At 39.4% G+C, this 14,343-nt stretch overlaps 1 protein-coding gene across 20 annotated transcripts in view; it reads left to right on the forward strand.

Moving 5' to 3' along the window:
* ROBO2 (roundabout guidance receptor 2) overlaps window positions 1-14,343 on the forward strand; it is a 1,433,919-nt gene that overhangs the window by 1,399,912 nt on the left and 19,664 nt on the right. For all 20 annotated transcript variants that reach the window (XM_066241946.1, XM_066241947.1, XM_066241955.1 and 17 more), the window contains 2 exons: window positions 1,456-1,716; window positions 6,876-7,081. In XM_066241946.1, coding sequence (XP_066098043.1) covers window positions 1,456-1,716; window positions 6,876-7,081 — 467 coding nt within the window. The remainder of the gene's footprint in view (window positions 1-1,455; window positions 1,717-6,875; window positions 7,082-14,343) is intronic.

Below are 14,343 nucleotides of genomic sequence, written 5' to 3' on the forward strand. Positions count from 1 at the left end.
CGAACCCAGGACATCCACATGCCAGGCTGACGCTCTACCACCAAACAAACTGGCCAGGGCTTATTTTGCTTTTTAATATATCTATAATAGGGCTAGGTTTTGAACTTACGTTTTATAGCTTTTAGGTATTGAAATATAGTTAGGCATGAGTTTCTACTGAAAAAAATTAAAAGACTTAAGGGAATCAAAAGCTATTGAGCCTGACCAGGAAGTGGCACAGTGAATTCAGCATCAGACTGGGATGCAGAGGACCCAGGTTCGAGTCCCCGAGATCACCAGCTTGAGTACGGGCTCATCTGATTTGAGCAAGGCTCACCAGCTGGAGGTCAAGGTACCTGGTTGAGCAAAGGATTACTCACTCTGCTGTAGCCGCCCAGTCAAGGCACATATGAGAAAGCAATCAATGTACTAATAAGGTGCTGCAATTAAGAATTGATGCTTCTCATCTCTCTCCCTTCCTGTCTGTTCCTCTCTCTCTCTCTCTCTCTCTCTCTGTCACACACAAAAAAGAAACACACAAAAAAAACCTATGAAAATAATTTTGCAGCACAGTTTTAATGAAAAACATAAGGAATAAGAGGTTGGTAAAATCTAGAATAAGAGTAAATAGGCCCTGGCCGGTTGGCTCAGCGGTAGAGCGTTGGCCTAGCGTGCGGAGGACCCGGGTTTGACTCCCGGCCAGGGCACACAGGAGAAGCGCCCATTTGCTTCTCCACCCCTCCGCCGCGCTTTCCTCTCTGTCTCTCTCTTCCCCTCCCGCAGCCAAGGTTCCATTGGAGCAAAGATGGCCCGGGCGCTGGGGATGGTTCTGTGGCCTCTGCCTCAGGCGCTAGAGTGGCTCTGGTCGCAACATGGCGACTCCCAGGATGGGCAGAGCATCGCCCCCTGGTGGGCAGAGCGTCGCCCCGTGGTGGGCGTGCCAGGTGGATCCCGGTCGGGCCATGCGGGAGTCTGTCTGACTGTCTCTCCCTGTTTCCAGCTTCAGAAAAATGAAAAAAAAAAAAATTAAAAAAAAAAAGAGTAAATAAACTTCTCAAGCTCTTCTCAGATGATCAATACCGGCATATTCTGTAGGTACATAAACGATAAACAGGAGAAAGTAATTAAATCTACAAGCGCAAAATTAATTAATTGTCTTTAATTAGCAATTTGGTTTTTCCACATGAGTAACTTTGTTGGGAAGTTACTGCCCTTTCAATTGCGAGGTAACAATTAGGTAATAAGATCTTTTAAGAATAAATTGAGATGTGGAGGTAACATGTAATTATGATTAGAAATTAAGATAATAGCCCGGTGATTTACGATGGTGATGACAACAACAACTTGTAATCCGAAGGAGATACACTGAGGACAATTCAGATACTACTGCTGTTGTGGTTGCTGTTTATTGCAAGTACAGTGGTGTGAGTTCATGTGTATATGTGCAAATGCGCTTTCTTTTGTTCTCAATTTCAGCTATGACAGCGATAACTGGTGTCCGCCATTACCGGTTCAGACGTACCTACATCAGGGTATGGAAGACGAGCTGGAAGAAGACGATGATCGAGTCCCAACACCTCCTGTCCGAGGAGTGGCTTCTTCTCCTGCTATTTCCTTTGGACAGCAGTCCACAGCCACGCTCACTCCCTCCCCACGGGAGGAGATGCAGCCCATGCTCCAGGCTCACCTGGACGAGCTGACGAGGGCCTACCAGTTTGACATAGCGAAGCAAACGTGGTAACTATATTCCTGCGCTCCAGAGGACCTGTGCTTTCCAAACACGGGTTGGGGAATTGTTCTCTTATAATAAATTCGTAAAAGGGTCTCCTGGAGCTATACTGCTGGGGTTAGAAATGCTCTTTTGCACAATGTTTCAATCACCTAGATAAAGAGATTGATTGAAGAAATGTTACATAATTTGACCAAAGTCACATAACTACTTAGAGTGAATCAGACCAAGAAGTTAGATCCGCTGAATTTCAGGTGAAAGTGCTTTTGACTACACCGGAATCTTTTCTCATTTATCGTTTAAATTCAGTTAGCTTATCCTTGAACTCACTTCCAAAACCCTAGTAAGAGACTCCTTTTATATTCTTTCAAGTGTCTATAATTAAATCTGTATGTGGTTGTGCGTATATAAATGTAAGCTTCTGCAAATCACATATGGTCAGTATCAGTTATTAAAAGCCCTTTTTAGGGGCTGAATTAGATGAGACAGAAAAAAAATTACAATATTAGTAACAGCAGATGCATTAAAAATATAGAATAAATTACAAATTCCTTTCTTTCTAATATCTTTAAACTTTCATAAGGTATAAATGAAAATCTATTTAGGATTTCTGTTAAAATATGACAAGAATATAAGTGGGACCAATCCTTCTCATTTTGTAAACTTTTATTTTTTTTATTAGCTTTCTCTTCGCCCAAACAGTAACGTGTAAGTCTGATACTTGAGAATGATCTCCTTTTTTTTTTTTTTTTTTTTTTTTTTGTATTTTTCTGAAGCTGGAGAGACAGTCAGACAGACTCCCGCATGTGCCCGGCCGGGATCCACCCGGCACGCCCACCAGGGGCGACGCTCTGCCCACCAGGGGGCGTCGCTCTGCCGAGACCAGAGCCACTCTAGCGCCTGGGGCAGAGGCCAAGGAGCCATCCCCAGCGCCCGGGCCATCTTTGCTCCAATGGAGCCTTGGCTGCGGGAGGGGAAGAGAGAGACAGAGAGGAAGGAGAGGGGGAGGGGTGGAGAAGCAAATGGGTGCTTCTCCTGTGTGCCCTGGCCGGGAATCGAACCCAGGTCCCCTGCACGCCAGGCCAACGCTCTACCACTGAGCCAAGCAGCCAGGGCCGAGAATGGTCTCTTAAGTGGCATACCTTTGGTAATATTCTGTCAATTTATGTTGTGTGCTTGAAGTTAGAGTAAATTTTTATGAAAGACTAACAGCTTCTTTTTTATTGTTTTGTCTACAAGAGTAAGTTGATAGTAAGTCTCATTCACAGTGTTAACGGGCTATTTATTTTAAAAATACAACTAAGTTGGCAGAGAGATACTAAAACCAGGAATATCACTGACAGCTTATTTCCAACAAAGTTCTTTTCTTAGAAATAAAGGTTCTTGAACATTTTACTCAACTAGCATATTTTTTTTTCAAACATCAAAGACAATGTACTTTAAACCAGCGTTGTTTTGCATCAGTCTGCTTTATAGAACACTGCTGTTTAAGTCGAAGCCAGCTGCTTTAAGGACCAGAATATTTCCTTCAAGTTAACTTAGGAAGCTGAGCAGTTTAGTTAAAGCCCAGGTTCTATCTCGGGGTTCTCAATTTTGACTAGATTTTGGAATCACCCGGGCAGCTTTGAAATACATTGGCAGCTCGGCCCTCCCCCGGAGATTCTGACAGCTTGGTGGAGTGTTTGTCTGGAGGCAGCCGGGGTTGGGACCTCTGCCTTTGCCACTGCTTACTCGTTGTACAACACCGGACAACTTGCTTAACATTTCTGTGTTTCGGTTCCCGTTGGTAAAATGGTGTCGGTAACAGAAATTAGATCGTATCTGAAGGGAGAAGGGAGGCCCCCAGAGCATACTCCAGGTTCAGGAGTTCACCAGAAAAACCACAGAACTCCCAGGAAGCTGTTCTACTCAGTGACGGTTTATTAGAGCGAAAAGACACAGATTCAAGTCGACCGAGAAAGGAGATTGGTGGAACGGAGTCTAGGAAAGCTCTAAAGCCGGAACTTCCGGGTGTCCTCTCCCAGAGGAGGCGTGGAAAGCGGTAATTTCCCAGCAGGGATGTGTGACCCTGTGCAGGGAGTCCTGCCCACCAGGTAGCTCGTGAGCCTTGAGGTTTGGAGCCTCAACTGGGACTCTGTCACATAGATGTGCTGACTACCTGCATGGTTGACCTCAGTCTCCAGCCTTCCCAGAAAGCAAGCTGATAATCTTATGACTCAGAAACCTCACCGTAAGTCACATTGTTAGACTTTCTGGAGGAGCCTAAGGCGCAGGGGTCGGGAAACTTTCTGGCTGAGAGAGCCATGAACGCCACTTATTTTAAAATGTAATTCCATGAGCGCCATACAATGACCCGTGTACGTTATGCATTATCTAATAAAAATTTGGTGTTGTCCCGGAGGACAGCTGTAATTGGCTCCAGCCATCCACAACCATGAACATGAGTGGTAGGAAATAAATGGATTGTAATACATGAGAATGTTTTATATTTTTAACATTATTATTTTTTTTTTTTATTAAAGATTTGTCTGCGAGCCAGATGCAGCCATCAAAAGAACCACATCTGGCTCGCGAGCCATAGGTTCCCGACCCCTGGCCTAAGGCCTCCAGGAATACAAAGACATTTTTATGAAACAATACATGCTAGAGTGTAGAGATTACCTTCCAGGAACAGAGGACAAAGGCTTAACTTCTCTTTAGGCAAAGATAGGTTTATTACAATGCATTACAGTTTTGACAGAATTAAGTGAGTTCGCACTTGTAGCTAACTTCATAAAGAATTTAGCTATATTGTAGCTGTTATAATTCAGATGGGCTTGAGTTTTCACCTGAATTGATCACCACTACACTTAAAAGTGTGCCTTCTTTAATGAGTGCTCCATCGAGCTAAAGGAGTGAACACATGAGTTCATCTCCTCTTGCTCCAAGTAGCCATAGAACAGATGCTGTCTCTTTTTCTCAGTGGTTTCCCTTCAGTCTGTCAATCCTCCAGAATGTCCTTGCTGACTCCTGGGACAGGGACTATGAGACACCATGTGTTCACACAGGAGGACCACACCCTTCTGAAAGAAAAGTGACTAGCACAGTGTCTGTCATTAGGATATATTCATAAGTATTATGTACCCTCTTTCTGTATTTCACTTTATCTCCTAATTCTGCCAAACTCAAGGAGGACATTATTCTCCCTTTAGTATCTCTCAGTTCATCAAGAATTGTCAGCAGTGATGTAGGACTAGAGTGTTAGCTTGTTTTCTTCTTTCTAGGAGCAAAGTTTACACACTTAGAGGAGAATAAAGCATGTCTATAAATATCACCTTATATTCTCTTGCTCATGACTTGATTCACTCCATCCTTGATTAACAAACAGAATTCAAGGCAACACTTGACAAGGTATAGTCATCAACATTCAAGAGTTCTTGTAAAAGTAGTTAGGAAACTTCCTGACTTTCCAAAAGATGAGCTGTGATGAATACCCATTTCTATTCTGTTAAACTAAAGATGTGGATCTGATGATATGATATTGATGTAGCTTCTGGAGCTAACATATTAAGTTTTTTTCTTAATTGAAAGATCTAGAATCTTGTTAACATTAGAGTGGGCTAATATTCAAAAATGTGGATGCAAGAATATTAAAAATTCTAGAAGAATGATATATTTTCCCTCAAAATGTAAATATTAAAGAAAAAAATTTTGTATCTTTAAATAAACTAACAGTACCCTCACCAGTGGTGTGCAGTGGCTAGAATGTTGACCTGGGATGCTGAGGTCCCAGGTTCAAAACCCTGAGGTCAGCTGCTTGAGCACAGACTCATCAGACTTTAGCATAGGTTTGCATGCTTGAGTGTGAAATCATGACCCAATTGTCACTGGCTTGAGCCCAAGAAATGCTGGCTTGTTCAAGGAGTCACAGGCTCAATTGGAGCCCCCTGGTCAAGGCACATAATAGAAGCAATCAACAAGCAAATATAGTGACTCAACTATGAGTTGATACTTCTCGTCTCTCTTCCTGTGTCTGCCTCTCTTTGTCTGTCTGTCTGTCTGTCTGTCTCTCTCTCTCTCTCTCTCACACACACACACACACACACATACACACACACACAAAGGAACAAAAAAGTAACAGTAAAAATGCATAGCACTTATTTTATATCTTCTCAAATAGCAGAGATCTTTTAAATACTTTGTATCAAAACAAAATAAAAAGACTTAATATGTCCAAGCATGGGCTATATTCATTCTTTAGTGACAGTAACAAATGCAATGTGTTTCCTTTAGCATTTTATGGTTTAGAAGAAACTCTTAAATATGTGTAAAGTGAACCAACTGGACCCCAGTGTCCAGCTCTGTGTTTTACTAATGAGGTGATTTGAAAAAAATCATTGAAATTGAACTTTAATAAATTCTAAAAGAGAGTTCTATCTACTTCGCAAGTTTCGGGTCAAAGTTATCCATTCATGGCAGAGGGTTTATTTAGCAAACCGAATGTTCCCAAGGCAGAGTGCTGAGGTGAATCTTTCCTGCCTTTCAAGCGTTTAAGATTCTGGTGGATGAGACAGACAGAGAAATAAGTAGCTAGAACACAGAGTAGCCATTTCCATCCTAAACTGGTTTCATATGAAAACAACTGTCAGCCTGATTCGTGGGGGATCGTGCAGGGCAGGCAGTTTGCCCATGGTTGGGGCAGCAGGGATTGGTATTAGGTCTTTATGTGACATCATCTCTTCCTAAGGGCCAGAAGGTCACACAGGTTTCACAGTTTGAGTGGAACTTCCACAATGAACTAGGAACAACATTATTATATTCTCTTTGGACAAAAAAAAAAAAAAAAAAAAAAAGGATCAGCTTTAAACAATTACTTGTGACAAATATTCCTATTCTCCTTTGGAAGATGTATTTATACAAGATAGTGCTAGATCTGTAATCATTGCCTCTGTGCGTCACCCCACAAATACCAACTGAAGAGTGTGATAGTCAACATTGTTTTTTCATCAAGTCGCGTGTACGTAGCCCATTGCCTCTGCTGAAAGGTCGGGGAGGACCATGAGCACCAAAATTAGTCAACGGCAAACAAAAAGAGAAGATTAGTTTCCAGAGCATGCTGTTTAATTCTAATCACAATTTTGTGGAATGTTAACACATTTGTTATTATTTTTTTCCATTTAAATTCCAGGCACATTCAAAGCAATAATCAAGCTCCACAGCCCCCCCTCCCACCATTAGGTTATATGTCCGGAGCGTTGATTTCTGATTTGGAAACAGATGTTCCAGATGATGATGCCGATGACGAGGAGGAGGCTTTAGAAACCCCCAGGCCCCTGAGAGTGCTGGAGCAGACGCCCGGATCCAGTATGGACAATCTTGACAGCTCTGTGACAGGTAACAGGGTGGACTGAATAGGAACAACTGACCTATTTGTGACATTAAGATGCACCCCAAATCGAATACTTTCTTATATAAGATTTATTCCCCTCCATCTATTTCTGTAACGTTTTAAATAGGTTCATATTAAACACAAAATTCAAAAAGGATTTGGAAATACTTTTGCTTTGCTGCAAAAATGATAAGAAAATTCATGAATTTTAAAGAGCTTTAAGGACATGAAAGAAAACTCAATTATATCCAAGGCTTTCATAAAAAAATTCACTCTACTGGGGAAGCAAGTCTATTATATAAGAACCTTGACTTTTATAAATGATATATTTTGTAAAACAGGAACAACATACAAGTGAAGGCAATCTTAATACACTTCCTGATACTTCACTCTGTAAAATCATTCATTGATGAAAATAAGCAAGTCTTCAGAATAAGTATTTCAGCGGTTGCACAGGTATTATTTTTAGAGTGGAGAAAATGTATAGAGAGATAAACCCCTCATTTATGCATTTCATATTATTGGATTCATTAACTGCTTCTCTCCCAAGAAATACATTTTTTTTTTCTGTGCACTCCCTGGCCTTCCTCTTGCCTTGTTCACGGAGTGAAAGGCTGAAGTGGGACTCTAGTGACATGATCCCAGGACTGCAATCTATTTATCAAATTTTGTTTGGAAAATTTAAACCCTAATATATACACAATGAATATGGGATAAAGTAAACATTCAGTCTTTCTATTCAAGTAGATATTCATTCTTTCACACAAACACACACACACACACACACACTTATACAAACACACAGTCCTCTTGCATGACTCTAACGACACAACGACTAAAAATCTAAAAGTGTTGCCTTGGCATGTCATTGGGTCTTCTCAGAAAACCACCCAGATCTGTCTCTGTCGTGATGATATCCTTGATAGGAGATGTTGTATCACTGTCCCAATTTATTCATTTTTGCACCATCAGCTTTCCAATTTGCATAGATTTTGCAGTATGTGTCAGAGTTTAAAAAACATTGATGAAAGCTGCTTTGCGACCGTCATGGAGAAGCATGAGTGCCTCCATTTCCTTTAGCCTCCCTTCCTGAATTACAAAATGTGTGATGCATGATCCTACTTTTCAGTTTTTCTTCTTACCTGGGGGGGGGGGGCTGTCTGCATGCTGCGCTAATTAAGATGTAAGAACTGCGATTTGAAATCCAAATCTGACTAGAGATGGTGGAATGAAAGTTTAAATCGCTGGCTGTCGAGAGAGCTAACTTATTAGTACACTATTATGCTAAGAAGCCCTTTTTTCCTGAATGTCTAGCATGATCTCCTTCAGGGTAAATTCTGCATATTTTTGCATATCTCACTAATGCTACTGAACTCTTTTCCATTAGGAATGTAGGAGAGAATCGCAATAATACATATAAGTCAGCTGTACCCTATGTAGTTCTTTTATTTAATATTATAGTTCTAAATATAATAAATATAAAAATATATAATACATAAATAAATCATTAGAATAGCATTTTCACTTTTACCCACTCACCTGTTAGTAACATGCTAGGCTGTCTAATGTGACGGCAGCTAGAAACAATTTGCATTTTTTTCCTGTAGCTACTATACTATTAATTCCAAATGAAGCTTTCATTGCTAAGAAAAGTCTGTTTTCCTCTTCATTCGCTCCTTAATTACTGCCATATATAAAAACTTCTGGGTGGTTAGGTATGTATTCCATAATGAATTTGTTCTAGAAATACATCTCTTTAATAAAAGAAGTTGCAATCTACACTAAATTATCCAAATAAGAAACTTTTTTCTTTCTCTCTCTCATTTCCTCCTTCCTTTCCCCCCTCCCTCCCTCCTTCCCTTTCTTCCTCCCTCCTTCCTCTTTCCTTCCTTCCTTCCTTCCTCCCTCTTCTTTCTCTTCTTCCTTCCTCTTCTCTCTCTCTCTCTCTCTCTTTCTTTCTTTCTTCTTTCGTGTCTACAATAATAACTTTGTGAGAAATATGTGATCAAAGATTTAATTTGCTTTCTAGGGTACAAGTATAATATAAGTTAAAAATAAAAGTAAGTATATTTTCTCAAAAATAGTGTGTGTATGTAGAGACTGAATGAATTTGTGTAAATTATACGTTTGATGACATAAGCGTATGTAGTTGTGTTTGAGCGTAAGTAGGATTGTGAATGTATTAGAGTGTGTGTGAGAGAGACAGACAGACAGAAAACGAGCATGTGAGCACACATGTATGTGACATAGTAATGGCCCTGAAGTAAATGTATCCAAGTACCAAATGTTACAGAAATCGACATGCTAGTGAATATTACTCTAACATGTTTGTATTTTCTTCAGACACCTAAGGCTAGTTTATTGGTGATACACGACGTAGGCAAGGAAATAGACACTATTTCTTTTTTTTTTTTTTATGGTTTTAGGTTGGTAGATACCCAGAGAGAATTCTGATCTCACCATAAATAACTTTGAGTTCTAAATTTGTGTTTGCTATAAGTAAATTAGTCATTACTTTCACCTGAATTTCCTATTAGAGATTTTCGTTTTCATGAATCTAATGACCATTTTTATTAAATAGGATTAACAGTGATGTTCCGTTCCCTGAAACTCTAAAGCCAACCAGATTGATATTCCAGTTATAGTGTAAGACAGGACCACTAAGCCTGTACATAAAATTATTCATGATTCTGCTTGCAGATCTTATATGCTAACAGCTGCCATATTTAAGGTATATCAGCAGTTAACAACGTATAGAACCCATATTTGTAAAGAAATAAATATACTAATTCTAAATATATTCATAACAACTTAAGAAAATTCTAAGGGACTTCTTAAATTTTGACATAATGGTTCATGAATGGAAAGGCAAATCCCTAGTCGGTAAGCCCAGTCAGTTAAGAGCATTGTCCCCAAATAAGAAGGCTGCGGTTCATCCCGGGTCTGAGCACACATGGGAAGCAACCACAGAATGTACAACGGAGTGGAACAACAAATGCTTCCTCTCCTCCATCTCGCTCTGTCTCTCTAGAAATCAAAAATGAAGCCCCTGCCAGAGAGCTAGGTTGGTTAGCATTGTCCTGGCGCACGGAGGTTGCTGGTTCAGTCCCCAGTCAGGGCACATACAGGAGCAGCTCCATGTTCCTGTGTCTCTCCCTCCCTGCCTCTCCCTCAAAAAAAAAAAAAAAAAAAAAAAAGGAAAATAGCCTGACCAGGCGGTGGCGCAGTGGATAGAGCGTCGGACTGGGATACAGAGGACCCAGGTTCGAGACCTCAAGGTCGCCAGCTTGAGTGCTGGCTCATCTGGTTTGAGCAAAAAAAAACACAACAACTCACCAGCTTGAACCCAAGGTCACTGGCTCCAGCAGAGGGTTGCTCGGTCTGCTGAAGGCCCGTGGTCAAGGCACGTATGAGAAAGCAATCAATGAACAACTAAGGTGTTGCAATGCGCAATGAAAAACTAATGATTGATACTTCTCATCTCTCTCTGTTCCTGCCTGTCTATCCCTCTCTCTGACTCTCTCTCTGTCTCTGTAAAAATAAAAAAATAAAAAAAAATAAGAAAATAGGAAAATATTAGTAGTTCCTTATCTCATCCACATCTTCTATGTGTCTTAGTCTGGTCAGGCAGCTATAACAGAATGCTATAGACAGGGTAGCTTCAACCACCACCACTTATATCTGAAAGTTCTGGAGGCCGGGAAGTCCGAGATCAAACTGAGAACTCTTACTGATTCAGAGACAGGCATCTTCTCTCTGCAGCCTCACGTGGCATTAGAGATAAAGCAAGCTCTCCAGTCTCTTTTTTATGGTTACTAATACCATCACGATCACCCCACATTCATGACTTCATCTAAACCTAATTACCTCCCAAGGCCCCAGTGCAAAGTGCCAGAGTATTAAGGGTCAGGGTTTGAAAAAATATGAATTTTAGGGTTATACTAACATTCAGTCTATAAAACTCAGTAATGGAGAATGTATTTTCAAAATTGTTATAGTATTTATTAATTCCAGCAATAAATATTTATTGGCTCCCTGATTCTTCTAACCACTTGGCTAAGAATTTAGATTTAATAATAATAATAATGATAACAATAAAAAGTTGCACATATATAACCCATAGTAAGTGTAAGGCACTCTTCTAAGCAGTGACGGGTGTTTTTGTGTGTGCGCCTTAGTGAGATAAAAATGTTTCTTACAGGTTTTAAGGGTTATAAGAAACAAGATTATGATCAAAAACAAAAATAGGTGACAAAGAAGGTTTAAAAAATATTTAGTATCTGGTACTTTACCTAAAAATTTTCCTGACCCCTCTTTTAAAGTTTTAACATGTATTAATCCATTTCATCATCAAAACCTTTATCTTATTCTCTTTTTTGATATTTAGACTTGATCAATTCTTTTTATATATATATTTTTTTAATTTATTGGGGTGACATTGGTTAATAAAATTATATGTTTCAAGTGTATAATCCTATGGTACAACATCTGTACATTGTTTTGTGGTCACCATCCAAAGTCTAGTCCCCTTCCCTCACCCTCATACTCCTTCACTCCCTTCTCCTCACCCCTCCCTCTTCTTTCTTCATTCTCTTTGTATAGACAAGGAATTGAGTCACAGAAGGCATTAAAGCCCTGTTAGCTGTCACACACCTGAAAAGTGATAGAAGACGTTTCAAAATTATTGTCAGACTCTAGAGATAAGTCATAATAATCCCTGCTGTGGAAATGCCCAACTTTTTCTAATCTCTGGATGTGGCATATTTAAAAGGAAAATGATTTTCGGGTCTATTAGTTAACATATGTCTGGTTCTCCCCCCTCTCTCTCTCTCTCTCTTCTCCCCACATATGAATAAACACAACCTACAATTTTATGTCTGCAAACATTAGTTCTTACCCTTTTGCACTTAATCAAGATCAAAACTTAATTTCTTAGAAATATCATTTGTTTTTCTCATATTTAGTTCTATATTCTATTATAGTGACTCATTTTAACAGAATTCAACTCCATCAGCACTTTTTCTTAGGAAATCTCAAGTTTATCATTATTATCATAATTTTTCCTCATAATTTAAACTGACTTGGTTGTAAACGTATAAAAATGTGTTGATCACAGCACATCACACTCTGGTTTTGGCTAGAAAGTGAACGTATAGGATCATTTCAGTCTTCAGAAATATATACTTGTAATATAATATTTCTTCCTAAATGCCAAACCCACGTTGTGGGTAACAAGATGGGGAAGGTTTCAATACTTCTCTCTCTAACTTCCATGGTGGGAGTCAAGTGTAAGTGTTTCCTGAATTTAATGACTCTACCTCTGGAAGAAAAAAGAAAGAAACAGAAAACAATAGGAGAGAAGGCAGGAGGAAATGTTCTAAACAGGGAGCCAAGATTCGAACTGCCTCGGTGATCACAAGAAGTTAAGTCTGAGAATGAATGCTCTAAAGGAAAACAAGAAGAAAAACTTCCCCTGACTTCTGGACCCCACGTAAATACCACAGCTGAAAGGAAATGGTAACTCTATATTTTCTGTATTTTATGCCTTTTGAGGTTTTTTACTTGAACTCCCAAAACAGATCATTTTGAAATCAATAAAACCTGGCAGCCTCACCATTATACTCAACCACACAGAGTTTAGAAAATTGGCCACTTAAAAGTGTGACCTGACTTCTTGTTTTTGCTGCAAAAGAAAACTTAAGGAAAATATTTCTACATTAGGGAAATTTCAGGAATATTGTTCAAAATAATTAAGTGATTTTCTTAGACTACTTCAGCAGCTGTGATGTAGTATAAAAGAATTAAATGTAAACTTCCAAACTTTAAAACCGGGGTGGTATCCTACATTTAGTTTTTATCTGAGTGAAACAAGGTAACAGGTGTGAAATGTCCCAAGAAAGATACTTTGTAATTGTTACTTTCCGTATATATTACACATATCTTTCTCTCTGAGAAATGATGTGGGAACTTATAAAAATTAGACATGTTTTTCTACATCTAAGCAGAGGTCAGTATTAGGATTGATTTGTCCAAAGACACTTGCAGCTGAAGATTTCATTTAACAGAGAGTTAGACTGATTACACTTAATAAGAAGATTTTTCTGGATTACATATTGGCTGAAAAAAAAAATGAGGGATAACCAATTTTTTTGTATCTCATAAAAATGGTAATGCAACAATTAGCAAGGTCCTATTATAAAGCACAGACTTTTACTCTAGCTTAATGGATCTAAGGATAAGCATTTATCAGCAAGGAAGGATTTAGCACAAAACGACATGTAAATGAATTGATGACTGATCATAAATTAATTTTAGTGCTGAAGATGTAATGGAAACACAGCAAGATGCCACTTTATCATGGTGTTTCAATGCTCAGTAACATTTGAGCAACAATTTAATGTCTTATCCTCAGCCCTTCTTTAACAGCTTGAATAAATTTGAGGGGTTATTTTTGTTGCTGTTGTTGTTGTTACCTTTCAGCTATTTTAAACCTGAGAAATTTGGAAAGATTGAAAATGTCAACACAAATAAATTTGCCTATGTGACATATATTCATTTTTCATTAAATGTTTAAATATGGATTGATCATGTATGTTTGGGGCTATCACATGTCCTATTGGTATGGAGTGCTTGTCATTAGTAAGCATTCACTCACTACCTGAGCTATTTGACCTGGTGTCATTTTATTTTTTAGTTTACATCAACATTTATAAAAGAAAACCAATGATCACGAACAATGCTTGCTTTCTAATTCATGAGCCAAGGCTTTCCTTTTCTTCCCACAGTTGTCTTTGTGTGTGTGTGCTAGTTGACATCCATCTCTAGGTCATTCTTGGTGTGTGAGTCTACAGAACGTTAAACACTGGGAGCCACGGAGAGGTGGAGCGGCCCCCATGGTCCAGTCTCTGTGGTGCACATCTCCTCAACTCTGAAGTCACCTACTTAGTTTCTTTGCTCCTACAGAGAGTAGGAAAGAAAAAAAATAGCTAGCGTTCTTTCTATATCCACATTCAGTTGAAGCCATGTTTTCCATGCTATTTTCTCTTCCCAAGGAAGGGACAAAATCATCAGGGAAAACTTCATGAATAACTGGAAGTTGGCCCTGGCCGTTTGGCTCAGTGGTAGAGCTTTGGTCCAGCAGCTGGAAGACCCGGGTTTGATTCCCAGTCAGGGCACACAGGAGAAGTGACCATGTGCTTCTCTCTGCCTCTTTCTTTCTCTCCCTCTCTTCTCTTCCCACAGCCACGGCTTGATGGGTGAGAGCATG

This window comes from Saccopteryx bilineata, chromosome 8 (genome assembly GCF_036850765.1).
Source record: "Saccopteryx bilineata isolate mSacBil1 chromosome 8, mSacBil1_pri_phased_curated, whole genome shotgun sequence".
NCBI classification, from domain to species: Eukaryota; Metazoa; Chordata; class Mammalia; order Chiroptera; family Emballonuridae; genus Saccopteryx; species Saccopteryx bilineata.